Below are 17,265 nucleotides of genomic sequence, written 5' to 3'. Positions count from 1 at the left end.
GGGCTTTCTCTAGTAGTGGCAAGCGGGGGCCACTCTTCATCGCGGTGCGCGGGCCTCTCACTATCGCGGCCTCTCTTGTTGCGGAGCACAGGCTCCAGACGCGCAGGCTCAGTAGTTGTGGCTCACGGGCGTAGTCGCTCTGTGGCATGTGGAATCTTCCCAGACCAGGGCTCGAACCCGTGTACCCTGCATTAGCAGGCAGATTCTCAACCACTGCGCCACCAGGGAAGCCCAGCCTCTTGACTTCTTATTCAACTGAGCCCTTCTTGAGGGATGTCTGTGTTTTTATTTATTTTTTTATACCTAACCTCAAGCATGGGGCCAGACAGAAACAACTGCTCAGAAATGTTGAACTGAGCTGTTCTTTACAATTGACAAAGTCCTTTAAGAGAAATTTTCTGTCACTCTCTTTGTTTTGTTTTTTTAATATTTATTTATTTATTTAGGCTGCACTGGGTCTTAGTTGCAGCATGCGGGCTTCTTAGTTGCAGCATGCATGCGGGATCTAGTTCCCCGACCAGGGATTGAACCTGGGCCTTCTGCATTGGGAGCACGGAGTCTTACCCACTGGACCACCAGGGAATTCCCTTTGTCACTCTCTTTGAAGTTACTTTGAGATCTAGCAAACTGTGCTATGACAGGAATTTTAGAGGGTGTTGGCCAAGTAGTATTACAGATTTAAAGCAGTGTAGTGATTTAATTCTTGGTAGAAACTAAGCCAGTAATTCAGGTAGGACAGGTGTAAATGACTTCCCTCATCAAGAACACTGAGGGTTAAAGATAATACCAAGGAAAAAACTAACATTAGTTTTTGCTCTTTTTAGAAAAATAGGAAATTATAGAGAAGGATTAAAAGAAAATAAATCACTCATCCTACCAGTGTTTACATATTGGGTATTTCTTTCAGTCTTTTTCCTGTGGATATATTGGGTTGGACAAAAAAGTTCGTTGGCCAACTCAATATTTTGGAATAAATGAATAAAAAGTTCATTTTTCCATATGGAAAAACCTGAACGAACTTTTTGGCCAAGCCAATATTTTGACGTAGTTATGATCATACCATATACTTTCTTTTATTTCTCCCTTTTTCATTAAACATTACAGCCTAAGCATTTTCTCATGCATGCTTGCAAACTCCTCACATACATTTAAAATATTGCCATTTATTTTTGAAGAAACTATACTTTTACTATTCTCTATGATTATATATAATTTATTCTCCATGATTATAAAAATAATGAGTACTCACTACAGAAACATTGAAACCTCCAGAAGAGTGTCAAGAAGAAATTAAAAATCACCTGTTATCATCCGGAGATAACCACTGATAACCACTGATAACATCTTGGAGTATTTCCTTCTTGTATTTCTTTCCATGAACATGTATTTCATTTTTTTTTTTGTTTAATTGAGATCATATTCAGTTTTTAAAATACCCTACCCTTTTCATATAACATTATATCAGAGCATTTTCCATGTCATTAAAAGGCTGTAAACATTTTTAATGGTTGCATAATATTTTATTGTATATAACCTGATATATATACAGTTTGTCCTCTACTGGACATATTAGGGGAAATTAGGTCATTTTTGGAACTTCCCTGGTGTCACAGGGGTTAAGAATCTGCCTACCAGTGCAGGGGACACGGGTTCGATCCCTGGTCTGGGAAGATTCCACATGCCGCGGAGCAGCTAAGCCCGTGCGCCACAACTACTGAAGCCTGTGCACCTAGAGCCTGTGCTCCGCAGCAAGAGAAGCCACTGCAATGAGAAGCCTGTGAGCTGCAGCGAAGAGCAGCCCCTGCTCGCCGCAATTAGAGAGAACCCGCGTGCAGCAACGAAGACCCAACACAGCCAAAAATAAATAAATTAAAAAAAAAAAGAAATTAGGTCATTTTTTAGTTTATACATATTTGTTCATAAGTATTCTCATTGCAGATTATTTCCTAGAAGAGGCGTGACCATAGGGTATGCGTTTTCTGAGGGGAGCTGTTACAGCTACTAGGTTTCTTTTCATATATAGGTCCATCCTTCTTTCCCCTCCTTTTTTTTTCCTCCCTAAAAATTGCTGAAGTTTGTTTGAATAAACTTTTAAATTTCAAACAATTTAGGTTTGGAGAAAAATTGCAAAGAAAGTACAGAATTCCCACATATCCTTCACCTAGTTCCTCCTAATGTTAATGTTGTCAGAACTAATAAATTAACATTAGTACATTACTAGTAACATTACAGACTTTATTCAGATTTTACCAGTTTTAACACTAATATCCTTTTTCTGTTCTAGGATCCAATACAGATAGCACATTGCATTTAAACACACATAAACCATCCTCTCTCTCTCTTTGCACTTTATTTGTGAAAGAAACCAGATTCTTTGTCTCCCACAGTCTGGATTTTGCTGATTGCATCCCTGTGGTATTACTTAAGATGTTTCTTAGTCCTCTGTATTTGCTATAAACTGGTAGTTAGATCTAATTCTAGAAGCTTGATCTGATTCCAATTTGATTGTTTTTGGGTGTGTATTATTTAATTTAATTTAATTTACCCTCAGGCTAATTTAATACATTTTGACTTCTTGGCATAATTTTTGCCTTTGTGATTTGCTTGCCAACCTACTAATCCATGTATGTACAGATTCACTTATTCTTGGGCTTTTCTAGGTATTTCCACTTAGCTATTGATTGTCACAGAATGCTATCTCTTGATGGGAGACTACTAACAAAATGTTCTTTATGTTTTCTTCTAGTTTAATAAGCATTCTGAGACGCAAACACCAGGACGAGAACCTTCTACCCTCCGGGTGCAGAAGAGGGCCCGTTCACGGTCCTTCAGTGGCCTTATTAAGGTAGGTACACTGTGCTGTCATTTTCAGCATTGATTGTGAGAAAATTTAACAGTCTGACTCTTCTTATGCATAAACAGTTTTATTCTATTCTTTGGGATTCTATGAAGGCTTCACTTGTAAAGGGAAAAGAATAGAATTTGGAAAAGCTTTTATTTTTCAAAGCATTTTTCTGTGTTTCAGATCAGAGAAGGGGCTCTATGATTGGAGAAGTAAGGGATAAAAGAAATAAAGGTCCTTTTGTCTCTTCTGGGGCTGAGGACAGAGTCCTCATCCCTGAGTAGAGAATCTCTTTTGGTTCATGACCTGCTTTGTGCTACATACTTCATTGTGCAATTTGCTAAAGTTATGGAAAAGTGAGAAAGTTGACAGAGACTGGAAATGGATTTTTCTAATAGGCTAGTGAGTTTTAGGTAACTCAAATTTTTGTGAGCTTAATATTTTGATCAGTTGTTTTGTTCTCTTCCTTTGTCTCAAATTCATTAAAAATCTTGTTTTTAAAACAAATGCAATATGTACTTCTGTGCTGTTGCTACCATTGCTGTCTGTAGGTTCAATTTACTTGAGTCTTCATTGATGATCTGAACTTGTAGTTAAGGGATATTGCCAGCAGGTGGCAGTAGATAGCTGATTACGGGGTTCAAATTTCCAGGCATAAACAAAGGCAAGATCCTATCTAGTTAATTTGGAGAGAGATTAGCACTGTTCTGTGTTCTACAGGTTTTCTTTTTAAAATTGTTTAACATTATTAAAATTTATAAATCCAGCAACATTAAGGAGATCTTTGCTTAAAAGTTGTGCTCTTAAAAAAAAAAATACCTTGTAATATATATATATATGTGTATTTTTTTTTAAACTGTAGTTGTTAGCAGTTGCAACTTTATCTTACTCTAATTTTGGTTGTAGTTATTATCATTAATAGCAGTTTAGAATTCACTCAATCCTATCCACTGGGGCCAATAGCCTTGGGACATTAGGTTTGTTTGACATAAAACAGAGTGAAAAGGCAACCCACAGAATGGGAGGAAATATTTGCAGAATATATATCTTATGAGCGGTTAATAGCCAGAATATAAAAATAACTCTTACAACAACAGCAAAGAAAATCAATCCATATTAAAAAATGGGCAGGGACTGCCCTGGCGGTCCAGTGGTTAAGACTCCACGCTTCCACTGCAAGGGACATGGGTTTGATCTCTGGTCAGGGAACTAACATCCCACATGCTGCACAGCATGGCCAAAAAGAAAAAAAAGAAAAGGCAAAGGATTTAAATAGGCATTTTTCTGAAGAAGATTAAAAAAACGTTCACTATCCCTTATCATTAAGGAACTGCAAATGAAAACCACAATGAGATAACAATTCACACTCACTAGGATGGCTATTATCAACAAAACAGAAAATAGCAAGGTAAGGATGTGGAGAAATTGGAACCCTTGTGTACTGTTGGTGGGAACGTAAAATGGTGCAACCACTATGGAAAACAGTATGGCGGTTCCTCAAAAACTAAAAATAGAACTACCATATGATCAAGCAATTCCAAGTAGGGATATGAACAGATATTTGTATACATGTTTGTAGTGGCATTATTTACAATCAAAAGGCGAAAGCCACTCAAGTGTTCGTTGATGGATAAATGGATAAACAAAATGTGGTATATATGAACAATGGAACAGTACTCAGCCTTAAAAAAGAAGGAAGTTCCGACACATGCTACAACATAGATTAAACTTGAAAACATCATGCTAAGTGAGATAAGCCAGTCACAAAAGAACAAATATTGTATTATTCCACTTATATGAGGTACCTACAGTAGTCAAATCCATAGAAACAAAGTAGAATGGTGGTTGTCAGGGACTAAGGATCTGGGGGGAATTGGGATTATTGTTTAATGGGTACAGAGTTTCTGTTTGGGAAGATGAAAAATTTCTGGGATGTGGTGTTGGTTGCACAACAATATGCTTTACTTTACACTACTGAACTGTACACCTGAAAATGGTTAAAATGATAAATTTTATGTTATGTATATTTTACCATAATTTTAAAAAATTCCCTTTGCTAGAACCCCAAAAGTGTATTCACCTGCTTAGACGTGGCAAGTAAAATGAGCATCCTTGGTTCATTTTACTTGGAAGTCTGTCATTCCCTCTGACTTCCTGTCATAGAGATGATTGGTAACAAGAAAAGTTACAGTCCAATAAGTGTTTCTCCGTGTGTTAGTCAAACATGTTTCTTTTTTTTTTTTTAAATATTTACTGTCAGGCTTTTTTTTTTTTTTTTTTTTAATTTATTTATGGCTGTGTTGGGTCTTCGCCTCTGCGCGAGGGCTCTCCCCAGCCGTGGCAAGCGGGGGCCACTCTTCATCGCAGTGCGCGGGCCCCTCACCATCGCGGCCCCCCCTGTTGCAGAACACAGGCTCCAGACGCGCAGGCTCAGCAATTATGGCTCACGGGCCCAGCCGCTCCGCGGCATGTGGGATCCTCCCAGACCAGGGCTCGAACCCGCGTCCCCTGCATCGGCAGGCAGACCCTCAACCACTGCGCCACCAGGGAAGCCCCAAACATGTTTCTTTAACTGAAGTTAGATGGGTATAGTTTTCTCTTCATAGTGAGCTCTTCTGCAGTTGGTTCTACAAGTGTTGCTAATTATTGCTTGAAATGTAAAAATATAGTATCCTCTTGGCAGCTGCCCTCTTCTTTACTGAGAGAGCATTTAGAACTTTAGAGTTATAAAAAAGTTTATAATTGTATCAGGAGAAAACATTTTAGAAAAATAATTTTAAACACAATGTTAGCAAGTTTTTTAGGACAGAAGGGTAAACTGTTTTCATTATAAATGAAGAGACTTTCAAGCTAATCATAGATGAAGGTTTCTGCTCGATAGCAAAGGAGTAATGAAATGTCTGTTAAAAAATTCACTGGAGGGCTTCCCTGGTGGCGCAGTGGTTGAGAGTCTGCCTGCCAATGCAGGAGACACGGGTTCGAGCCTTGGTCTGGGAAGATCCCACATGCCGCGGAGCAACTAGGCCCGTGAGCCACAACTACTGAGCTTGCGCGTCTGGAGCTTGTGCTCCGCAACAAGAGAGGCCGCGATAGTGAGAGGCCCGCGCACCGCGATGAAGAGTGGCCCCTGCTTGCCACAACTAGAGAAAGCCCTCACACAGAAACGAAGACCCAACACAGCCATAAATAAATAAATAAATAAATAATAAAAATAAAGGAATTTCTAAAAAAAAAAAAAAAAAAAAATTCACTGGAAGCTGAATTTTAGCTTTTATAGCTAGTCCTGTGGCTCCTGGTATCCCCAGTTCAGCTTATACTGAGGTGTTATCTGACTTCTGAAAGGAAGATGTACTGGCCTTATTTTTCCAGCACTTCTGTGTTTTAGCTATTTGATTTTTATCATGCTTTGATACTTTTTTTTTGGCTAGACTTTTTTTCCTCCAAAATTCGTCTCATGTAAATGATTTATTACAGAATATTCCTACTAATATTTATATTATAAAGTTTAATGTTCTAGTTTTGATATGTTCTTTTTTTTGGAATTCAAATTTATTCTCTAAGGAGAAAAAACAAAGATTTCTTCAAAGATGGTAGAATTGTCACTGTCAACTGTTACAGTAGGTTACATTAGCTTTTAAGCTGTTCAGAGATGAAAGGGCTTTTAGTCTTGCTCTGAATATCAGTATAGTCATGTGACCCTTTTAAGAAGGCCCGTACCCTTTTATGGCTATACTAGAAACTCTTAGAGAATTTCTCCAAATTTTCCAATCCTGTGTGAGGAGGACATGACAGGGAAGCAAAATCTTAGAGTGGACCCAGTGTAAGTGTCTTTTAGTGCGGAGGGGAGGAGGGGACTCTTAAAAGGTGCCAGAGACAATATGTCTTTAGGGAAAAAATTATACTGGTAGGTAACTGGTGTTTCTTTTAGGGCCTCAGAAGCACTGTAATTGGCCTGTATTAGTTGGTTTAAATCAACTATAAAGTTGTTTTTAACATTGCAGCCCTTTAATTGGTTTAAAGAGGAATAGTGATCACCTAAAGAAAGGCAGTGATCTCAGGTTTTTTAGTAACGTGCTTTGACCTCTCTTGTATAAGATGCCTGGGGTAATTTATCAAAGAGCTGAGATTTTTTTTAACCTAAGAAACTATAGTTTTGAAGACCAGTATAATTATAATATAGATATTGTAGATGTTTATAAATCAAATATTTTCTCTTCCTAAATCAGCGGAAGGTCCTGGGAAATCAGATGATGTCAGAAAAGAAAAACAAGTACCCTACTCCAGAATCTGTAGCCATTGATGAATTGAAGAGAACCAGCAAAGAAAATATGAATTTAGTAAGATACTATTCTTTGCACTTTCTCTTTGTATGTGTTCATTTGTAGAAAAGAAGAAAATTAATATACTGTCGTCTGTTTTACTGTGTTTCTTTGGGCCATATTCAACTATGCCTTTTCCCCAGTCTTTTCATTTATGCTGACTTCTTTCTGTAGGTTTTCATTGATTCATTCAACAAACATTTTGAGTTCAAGGAAGATATAGCCAGTCATAAGCAGAAATGACAAATGTAGTGAAATAGCTCCACACACAAAGTGCTGGAGGGAGCAGTTCTTACTGGGAGACCCCACAGGGTGGGTGACATTTGAGCCAGGCCTGCTCGGCACTGCAGTACCTGTGGAGTAGTCCTTCAAGTTTTCCTAGGAATGGTTACTTCATTAAGCCAGCAATAAAACAGTTAAGATTAATGAGATCTAAATACGTTGGTAAAACTCTTCATATTGAAATTGAACGAGTAAATAATTCCTCTGTTAGTAAAGTCTGTCTATAGGAATGACATTAGGACATTTAAACCACTATAAAATTTTCTTGTTACAGTTATTTTCTGGATCTCCATCTGTCATGATGACACCAACAAGACTGAAATGGTCTGAGGGGAAGAAAGAGGGGAAAAAAGGTACTAACTGTACTTATTCTGTGTGTCTTATGAATGTAGTTCCTTTCTGTATCTAGTCAATAGCATTTTTTGAATTCCTAGTGTGGTGTGGTTGTAGTCAGAAGAGATGTAAAAATTATAAGGCTGGGTCCTGCCCTTGAGTTCATTTAGCAGATGGTTATTGAGCAACTACTCAGCACTGTCCCAGGTGCTGAGGGGCAGAGCTGTGAACACAGACCCACACGGTCTCTGCATTCTTGGACAGATGGGACACGTGAGAAATATCTTAAGAATACTTGTTAAGCAAATTAAAAGCAAGTGTACACTAACTTGTGAAACCAAGTACAGGAGTGCTGAGAAGATGTTCAGTAAACATGGAATAGTTATGTTCCTTTTCTGCGCAGACTTTAGCTTTGTTTATTCAATAAAGCTTTCCAGATAAACAGCTCATGCTGAAGGACCCTGGAAATCATATCATACAACATGTTTTTGAGGATATTTAGGGTAAAAAGGATTATTTAGTGCTGGGACTGCTGATTGTCGGAGGCTCAGTTGGTGAAGTGCAGTGGCTTCTGTATTTCCTCTGAGGAAGCCATGTGGCTAACTGGAAAGGCCAGGGGATTTGTAGTTAGACCTAATTTGAGGCATCATTCCTCTGGCCTGGGAAAACCACTCATTCTCAGCCTACTTCTTCCTCCGCAAATGGGAATAATAGTTATATCTACTTCCCAGATTTCTTATGAGGCTCAATTGAAATTATGTTTTGGAAACACATTGTGATTGTTAAAGCATTAACAAGTAGTAGTAATTGTTACTGAAGAAAACTGGGTGAGGCTAGGTCTTGTTTTATAAGGCTTGTGTTGCAGATGAAGCGATCTCTGGTCTGATATGCTCATTTTACCAGAGATATGAGCATAATTACTATTTGAGACATCAGCAATAGAAGGGGAACACAAGCCCAGTCCTTATAGATAAATCTTTATTATTTTCTAGGAAGTTAGATTTCAGTATGGTCTTCTTACTTATCCTTGAATGAATTATCTGAACTCTCTTTTCTTTCCTTGTTGCCTTTGGCTTCTAGGCTGGGCTGTCTGATTGAGGCAAGTTTGGTGTTTGGATTCTGTGTGTCTAAATATTTCTACCTGTATCTTCATAAGTCAAAACCAAGCATAAGTTATTTTTATTATTTTTACTTTTGGCTGCATTGGGTGTTCGTTGCAGTGCGCAGCGGGCTTCTCATTGCGGTGGCTTCTCTTGTTGCGGAGCATGGGCTCTAGGCACATGGGCTTAGTAGTTGTGGCGCACGGGCTTAGTTGCTCCGTGGCATGTGGGATCTTCCCGGACCAGGGCTCAAATCTGTGTCTCCTGCATTGGCAGGCAGATTCTTAACCACTGAACCACCAGGGAAGTCCCAGCATAAGTTATTTTTCAAGGATGCATTGTTTGTATCAGTTACACGTTTTCTTGCTTTCATTTTTGAAGATAATCAAGAAATGTCTTTCTGTGTTGACAGCTCTACTTTTGGAAGAAAGAAATGCATTAAAAAAATAAGAATAAGTCAGGACTTCCCTGGTGGTGCAGTGGTTGAGAATCCGTCTGCCAATGCAGGGAACACGGGCTTGAGCCCTGGTCTGGGAAGATCCCACATGCCGCGGAGCGACTAAGCCCTTGCGCCACAACTACTGAGCCTGCGTGCTAGAGCCCATGAGCCACAACTACTGAGCCTGCATGCCACAACTACTGAGCCCGAGCGCCTAGAGCCCATGCTCTGCAACAAGTCACCGCAATGAGAAGCCTGCACACGGCAACGAAGAGTAGCCGCTGCTTGCTTGCAACTAGAGAAAGCCCGCGCGCAGCAACAAAGACCCAACGCAGCCAAAAAAAAAAAAAAAAAAAGTCAGTTTAATATTTTACCAAGAAGTTTTAGAGCAGGGATTCTTCCTGTTAACTGTGGACTTCCTAAGGGCTCTAATAAAGTTCCTGGTATTGTTGATGGAATTTTATGTGTAGGTGCATATGTACATTTTTCTGGAGGAGAGATTATATAGTTTTTATAAGATTCTTAAAAATGTTAGTGATTCAGAAAAGTGGAGGCCCACAGATAATGAATGACCTCCCACGGGATTAAGTAGTGGCATTTTCACATTACCCTCTCCCTGCTCACTTCCTCTAATTGGGAACACCTGTGGCTGTCATGACTTCACACTATTCTCCTTCTCCTCCTTCCTCTAATTTTTTCCATCTCTGCAGTGCTTTACTATCGTCTGCCTCCCCCTCCACCTCTTCATGTTTTTCAGTGCTCTGTCTTAAACTCTCTGCTTGTTCCTGCTCTTGCTTTTCCCCCTCTTAGCAGTTTGGTCTCCTTCTGCAGCTCAGTTCTGTTCTCTGTTTGATACCTGCTCCCAAGCCTGCACCTCCAGATCTGAACTCTGTTCAGTCTCCAAGCCCACAGATCCAAGTGCCTGCCATCTATTTGTTTTACATAAAGAATACAAGCCAAGATTTTTTTGATGGTGATTTTATAAAAGGAACAAGTATTTTTTTTAAAATTTATTTATTTTATTTATTTATTTTTGGCTGTGTTGGGTCTTCCTTGCTGTGCACGGGCTTTCTCTAATGGCGGCAAGCGGGGGCTACTCTTTGTTGTGGTGCGTGGGCTTCTCATTGTGGTGGCTTCTCTTGTTGCAGAGCACGGGCTCTAGGCATGCGGGCTTCAGTAGTTGCAGTATGTGGGCTCAGTAGTTATGGCTCATGGGCTCTAGAGCGCAGGCTCAGTAGTTGTGGTTAGTTGCTCCGCGGCATGTGGGATCTTCCCGGACCAGGGATCGAACCCATGTCCCCTGCATTGGCAGGCGGATTCTCAACCGCTGCGCCACCAGGGAAGCCCAGGAACAAGTATTTTTTGAAGATAATGCAATTTTATTATCATCGATAGTGTGCTCCCAAAGACATTTATTTCTCATGGGGTTTCTCAATTGGCACTATTGACATTTTAGGTCAGATAATTCTTATGATATTTAGCATCCCTGGTCTCTACCCACTAGATGCCAGTAGCACCCTTCCCCCAGTTGTGACAACCAAAATGCCTCCAGACATTGCCAAATGTCCCCTTCATGGGAGGGGGCAAAATCACTCCCTGATGAGAACCGCTGATTCAGCACCTACTTATTTATGGGCATTATTTTCAGCAGTCAGAATCTTACCCATTGTTCAAAGCCCAGCCTAAACCCTACCTCCTCTTCAAAACCTTCTTTGGCTAACCCAGACAGATATACCTTTTCCTTTGGACTCTTATTGACATTGCTAAAATGTTGACATTTAATGTGATTTATCATAAATATTTGCTTCACATGTATTGTCTTATCTCTGTAGCTAGTTTCTCTTCTGGAAGACAAAGACCAGACTTAATATATTCATGGCCCCCGTCTTCTTCTCTTCCCCCCAGTAATGACTGCCTTGCATCTAGTAGGCATTTAGTAAACATTCGCCGGTGAGAGGTGTAGTGGTGGTAAGAACATGAGCTTTGCATTCAGTTAGGCTTGCGTTCAGTTCCCAGCCTTTTTTTTTAATTAAAAAAATTTTTTTAAATTAATTTATTTATTTGTTTTTATTTTTGGCTGTGTTGGGTCTTCGTTGCTGTGTGCGGGCTTTCTCTAGCTGCAGCGAGCGGGGGCTATTCTTCATTGTGGTGCGTGGGCCTCTCATCATAGTGGCTTCTCTTGTTGCAGAGCACGGGCTCTAGGCACACGGGCTTCAGTAGTTGTGGCACGTGGGCTCAGTAGTTGTGGCTTGCGGGCTCTAGAGCACAGGCTTAGTAGTTGTGGCGCACGGGCTTAGTTGCTCCGCGGCATGTGGGATCTTCCCGGACCAAGACTCGAACCCGTGTCCCCTGCGTTGGCAGGTGGATTCTTAACCTCAGTTCCCAGCCTTAATAGCTGTATATCTTAGGGCAAGTTTATTTGTGTAGGCTTCACATTCTTCACCTGTAAAATAGCAAGGGCATTACCTCATGCCCAGGTTGTGAGGGTAAATGAGACAATATACATAAAGAACTCAGAGCAACACCTGGCACAAAATATGCACTTAGTAAAGGTAGCTGTTACTGCCGTTAAGATGATTTAATGAACTGAGATTAGAGCAAGAGGACAAAGTGATGTTTACTTGGTAGAGAGTAAGCAATTCTCCCTCAGTTTATAGAAAATAATAAGTATAGATTTCTCTAGCTTTTGGGTGGAATGTTTGCAAAAATAAATATTTTTAAATGTGTTTAATGCTCCTTTTTCTCTTTCAGCCTAGGATTCCTCTGAAGGATCCAGAGGTTTCCTGTTGTCCACCCAGAATTTTCTCTTTTGTGGGCCAGGTGCCATTACCACTCACAGAGAAGCTTGGACTTGCAGCTTGCTTGCTGCATGTTGAATTGTGAAAGCCAACTAATCCTGTGACTTGACTGACGCCTCTTACCCCACTCAGTGGGTGACATCTACAGACTCTGCCTGCTGAACCAGTGCTAGCGACTCTCTCTCTCTCTTTTAAAAAAAATGTTATGGGGAAACCACTAACCAGCCAAATCAGCCTAGACAGCACAGTAGATGAGTAGAACCAGGCAGACTCCTGTGCTCATTCCACGTATTTGTTTAGGCAGATTCGATTTTTAAAACATTTGAAATCTGTGCTCAACTGCCAGTGATGTTTTTAAAAAGTGCTGTCAATCCTGGTGGATTGATGTTATTTTTAACTGATAGCTTGGGCTTTTCTCTATTTTGATAGTTTTGGGGGATATTTTGGTTATTGTTTCTTGTTTATTTGTTGTTTGTGTATTTTAAAAGGTAAAAAATCAAAGTGGGCTCTAAGCCAGATGTCTTTCCTCTCTTTTTCACCTTAAGCTTTGGGAAAGCTCTTTATCTTATGAGGCTTTACTCCTCAATACCTATTTGTGTCCAAAGAATTTATAGCTTTCCTGGAAATTTTTTATTATTTCTTGGGCCTGAGATTGTAGGTATTTGACCTGCAGTATCAAAAAAGGAGAATTCAGAATGATACAATATTTAAACAAATAATGTTAAACTGTGGCCCTTCTTCCCTCCCTCCATCCTCTCTCCTTTCCTCTCTTCCCCTTTCCTCAGTGATGTCAAAATGGTTGTGTGGTTGCTGAACTCCTTTCCTTCATTCAGTTTCCTCTTGCCTAAACATCTCTGGTGCCAGTGTGGTGCCAGTACTTCTGTGACAAATCACTGGGACTCAGGGAATGTCACCAACAGCTCACTTGAGGCTTGCTGAAACTCCTGTATGTAGTGGAAGCTCTGGAGGGGGACTAGGATGGGGCTGGCTTTATGGCCAGGACAACTCTTGATGGGTGGGATTATATTGCATCCTTCTAAGGGATCAGGTGTGCAGGCTGGACCGTCTCCTGAGAGCCAGCTGGAGTCAGAGGGAGGAAGTGAGCATCAGTCTCCACGGGGCTGAGAGATTTAAAGGAGAGAATGCCCTTATTTGGAAGCAGTTGTGGTTTATCACCCATGTTCAAGGGCGGCTGCTGGCCCACCACTCTCCTTGTCACGATGGGCATGGGGAGCAGTTTGGAGATGGGCTGGAGCTTTGACTGGGTTGGGATGTTCACATGTGTCTGAGGTGAGCAGTGGGATGGCTCTGATCTAGTGTGGGAACTCACTGCCCAGAGCGCAGCAGGGGCAGGTGGGAGTGTTAGTCTGTGCCTGCTCTGTTAGGTGTGTAACCTTTCTCACCCTGTGTGCCGGAACTGAGTCAGGCCTCAGCGATGAGGTAGGGGGGCAGTTGCCCAGCAAACCATGACTTGCTGACCTATTTTTAAACAGTTGAAATGCTGTGTTGTTGCTGAAACAAAAGATGACTCTGGGGAGCACAGTTTGGTTTTGCATCCGGATGTCAGTCCTGGCTTCCATATTTTCTGTTTCTTCTGCTGCTGTAACAGCAGTAGTAGAGAAAAATGTAAAATGTGGCTGTCCAACTTGATAGATTGTGAACAATAGATGGTTAGGAGTATAAAACTGCTCAGAAGCCCCTTTCTCTAGAGCAGTTTTATATCATTCTTAAAAATACTTATTTGCAAGTTCCTTTGTGGAGGGTTCTTCTATTTGACTTTTTTGTTATAAAATTCCTTGCACCAGCTGTCAGTGAGTTCAAACAGAGACCCCTTTTGGTATGACCAGGCTAAAGTGTGTTCTCCCTTAACTTGATACTTGCTTTCTTTATTTGTCTAAGTGCCTCATTCCGTAGTGGTGTGGTCTGTTAAACATGGTCTGGCATAGGTGGAGAGAGCAGAGCAGTGACCTGATACCTCCTTGTCATCGAGTTTGTTCTGTGGTTCTATTTAAGGGAGGTAGCTGAGATTTAAGAGACTTTCTTTGGTTGAATGCAACTGGTAATCCAGGCTCGTGTTCCGGGGCTGGGGTGGTGAGAGATGTCTGTCACATGCTTTTATATAGCTTGCCCCCTTGGGCAGTTTATTTGTGTGTTTGGGTATGTGTATTTCATTAAAGTATTTATTAAATATGATTTCCCTTGCTGTAAGGGTATGATAGGTCTTTTCCTTCTTTTTTCTTTTTTAACAGAAGCTGTGAACTAGTTGGAATCCAAATTTGAGAAATAAACAGCGTAACCTTCTGCCTTGTAATATATAACTGTTCTAATCCTGTGGAATCTTTGCAAAAACAAAAACCCTTTAGCATTTGCTACAGAAGGGTACTGTTGCCCTTCTGACTTGGTGGGCAGATATTTTTGAGCCAGTATTTAACAATTTTTAAAATCTATAATATTTTAAAAATCTGTATTCTATGTTTATTTTTTGTGTTGGAACAATCTCTTTGGAAATGCCTCTTGTTGCTTTTAAAATTTCATTTCTTTCTGGGGTCAATTGCAATGGGTTTTGATGTGATATCAATATGGGGCAGTGTATTTATGCCAGAGGGCTCAAGCATAAAAAATGCAGACCACTTCCTTGATTCAGATCTGTACTGGGTGAGCTATACTGGTTGAATCAGTGAAAACCATGGGCACTGGAGTTTCTAACCTTTTACAATGGTGGACTTTTGCACTGGGACCAATGAATCTGGTTTGAAAGACTCCATTGCAGCAGTGAAAGAGGATTAAGTGATACTGATTGTACCTGAGTGCCAAAACATATTAAAGGAGGTGGTATCTAATGAATCATAACTGAATCCGCAGTTGATCCTCCACAAGCTCATTACCCTGAATGTCTTTCCAGAGTTAGGAATGACGAGGGGGTACCCTTGGGAAATGGAGTAGTATAGGGTTAACTGCGCTGACCACTGGGTGTTCCAGAGGTGGCTGTTTTGCTGGCTTGTAAGAAAGCCAGTGGTTCCAGAGTGTCAGAGCAGGGCTGTTCTCTCCTCTGGAACAGCAGTGTTTCTGTTCAGCTTTTCTCACAGAAACCTATGTTAGGATACGGTTTAAAACACTGCCTTCTAGGAGAACCTGTGGTCCCAGAGTGACTAGCTGTGTGACCATGCATAACTGGGGAAGCCATCTTAGGAATGACTTCTCTAGACTTTATCTGCTTCCTTCATACAGGGCCTCACACAGATGCTTGAAACTGACGGCTCTCATTCTGAAGTCTTTTCTAAGTAGAACTCCTTTCCCCAGGAGAGAGCCTCGTCCCTGCCCTCCTGCATCTGGAAGCCTTGGTACTGAAGACAGGACCTTGATCCAAACTGGATACTAGCAATTGGCAGGATTGCTCTAGAATTTGGGGAAGATTTGGGTTTCTAAGATGCACAAGCTTTTCAGACCAGTGGTAATTAATCCAATCTAAAACTCACTATAGGAGAGCTGGCTTTCCTAGACAGGTAATACTGAACTCTTTCCACAGGTGGAGAGTGGATGGGTGGGCTAGCAAGGAGGTGGAGTAAGTACTTAATAGCCTGAGTGCTTGGGTTACCATGGAAACTGGAGTGTGCGTGGCCATAGCAGGTGCTAAAGAGCCATTGAGCACTCCCCCAGACATGTTTGGGGACCAGCAGAACTGTTTGGGAAAAACACCCCTGCCCCAGGGTCCTTTCTTCATAGCAAGGATTGCCTTTTCGCTCTCCCCAAGCCTGCTTAACAAGAGACACAAGGTTTCTTAACTGTCTAACCATTTTTTATTTTTCATTCTTATTCAACTATATCATATATATATATTTATATATATATGTAACTGTAAAGAAACATATGCATTGTTTTTCTTTTATATTCATGTAATATTCTGAAATTAAATTTCTTTTGTTTCATATCTATAGGCTTTGACTGGTCTCTTAATTCACATTTGACTGATGGATTATTATTTTTTAATAAAGTTATTTATTTTATTTTATTTATTTTTGGCTGCGTTGGGTGTTTGTTGCTGCGTGTGGGCTTTCTCTAGCTGCGGCGAGCGGGGGCTACTCTACGTTGCAGTGCGCGGGCATCTCATTGCGGTGGCTTCTCTTGTTGCGGAGCATGGGCTCTAGGTGCGCAGGCTTCAGTAGTTGTGGCACACAGGCTTAGTTGTTCCGCGGCATGTGGGATCTTCCGGGACCAGGGCTCAAACCCGTGTCCCCTGCCTTGGCAGGCGGATTCTTAATCACTGCGCCACCAGGGAAGCCCTGATGGATTATTTTAAAGAGAGGTTGTCTCTTAAAAATTTTTTTTTGAGTTTAATTGAGCTATTATGATAGAGGTTGCCTCTTGTTCTGAGGAATATGAAATCTAAGAAAAGTGCGTCTTTGGTTTGTTTTCCAGCTGGGTGGGTGGGTTCAGGGGGAGTAGGGCTTTTGGCTGATAGGAAATGGGATTGGAACCTCCGGGAATTTTGAGCTTCCTGATTTCCCTTGGCTGAGTCTAGAATGCTTTGCACAGATTTCAGTTTCACACATAATCTTTATTTCCTCGTTTAAAAATAAGGAGTGATATTTATAGTAACAGTAAAAACCAAGTGACATTTTCATCTAGGCCAGCAAGTTGTAGTGTTTAGACAACTCTGGTTGAAATGTTGTTTCTGCCACTTATGTATATGAGCTTGGGCATGTTCCCTCCTCTGTAAGGTGGGGATAACAATATCGTCTCAATGATGCCATGCTCTCAGAGGTAAGGACTTAGCATAAAAGATTTTAATCTGGAGTCTGTGATTGTGCTTCAGGAATCTTTTGCTCCTGTAATTCTATGTAAAATTTTGTGTATGTTTGAATTTTTCTAAGGGAGAGATTTCAGAGCTTCCACAAGAATCCCAGAGGAGTCCTTGACCACTAAATACTGAGAACCACTAGCCTTACACAGTGCCTAGCAGATGGCAAGTATCCATTAAATGTTAATTCTTTCTCTTTCTGCCAAGGATACATTTTATAATCAGCAGCTTATTGATGCTGACATAGTTATTTTTGATAACAAAGGAATTATTTAAATTCGGAATAGAAATAAAAACTCTGCTGCTGTCTTTGCTCCATTACCTGCCCATGTGCTCCTCTTGAGCTGTGTTAGC

General features: G+C 40.7%; 1 protein-coding gene across 8 annotated transcripts in view; it reads left to right on the top strand.

Annotated features, from left to right (window-relative positions):
• The window catches only part of ARHGAP19 (Rho GTPase activating protein 19), an 82,313-nt gene extending 66,272 nt beyond the window's left edge, over positions 1-16,041 (top strand). For 7 of the 8 annotated variants that reach the window (XM_082406537.1, XM_082406541.1, XM_082406539.1 and 4 more), the window contains 5 exons: positions 2,747-2,845; positions 7,069-7,179; positions 7,718-7,796; positions 8,857-8,875; positions 12,067-16,041. In XM_082406537.1, coding sequence (XP_082262663.1) covers positions 2,747-2,845; positions 7,069-7,179; positions 7,718-7,796; positions 8,857-8,870 — 303 coding nt within the window. In that variant the 3' untranslated portion in view covers positions 8,871-8,875; positions 12,067-16,041. The remainder of the gene's footprint in view (positions 1-2,746; positions 2,846-7,068; positions 7,180-7,717; positions 7,797-8,856; positions 8,876-12,066) is intronic. The other variant, XM_082406538.1, reaches the window with a different exon arrangement.
• The last annotated feature ends 1,224 nt before the right edge of the window (positions 16,042-17,265 follow it).

The sequence above is a fragment of the Balaenoptera borealis genome, assembly GCF_965194805.1.
Source record: "Balaenoptera borealis genome assembly, chromosome: 10".
In the NCBI taxonomy this organism is placed as follows: Eukaryota; Metazoa; Chordata; class Mammalia; order Artiodactyla; family Balaenopteridae; genus Balaenoptera; species Balaenoptera borealis.
The sequence above is the reverse complement of the archived record's forward strand: the minus strand, read 5'-3'. Positions and strand labels throughout refer to the sequence as shown.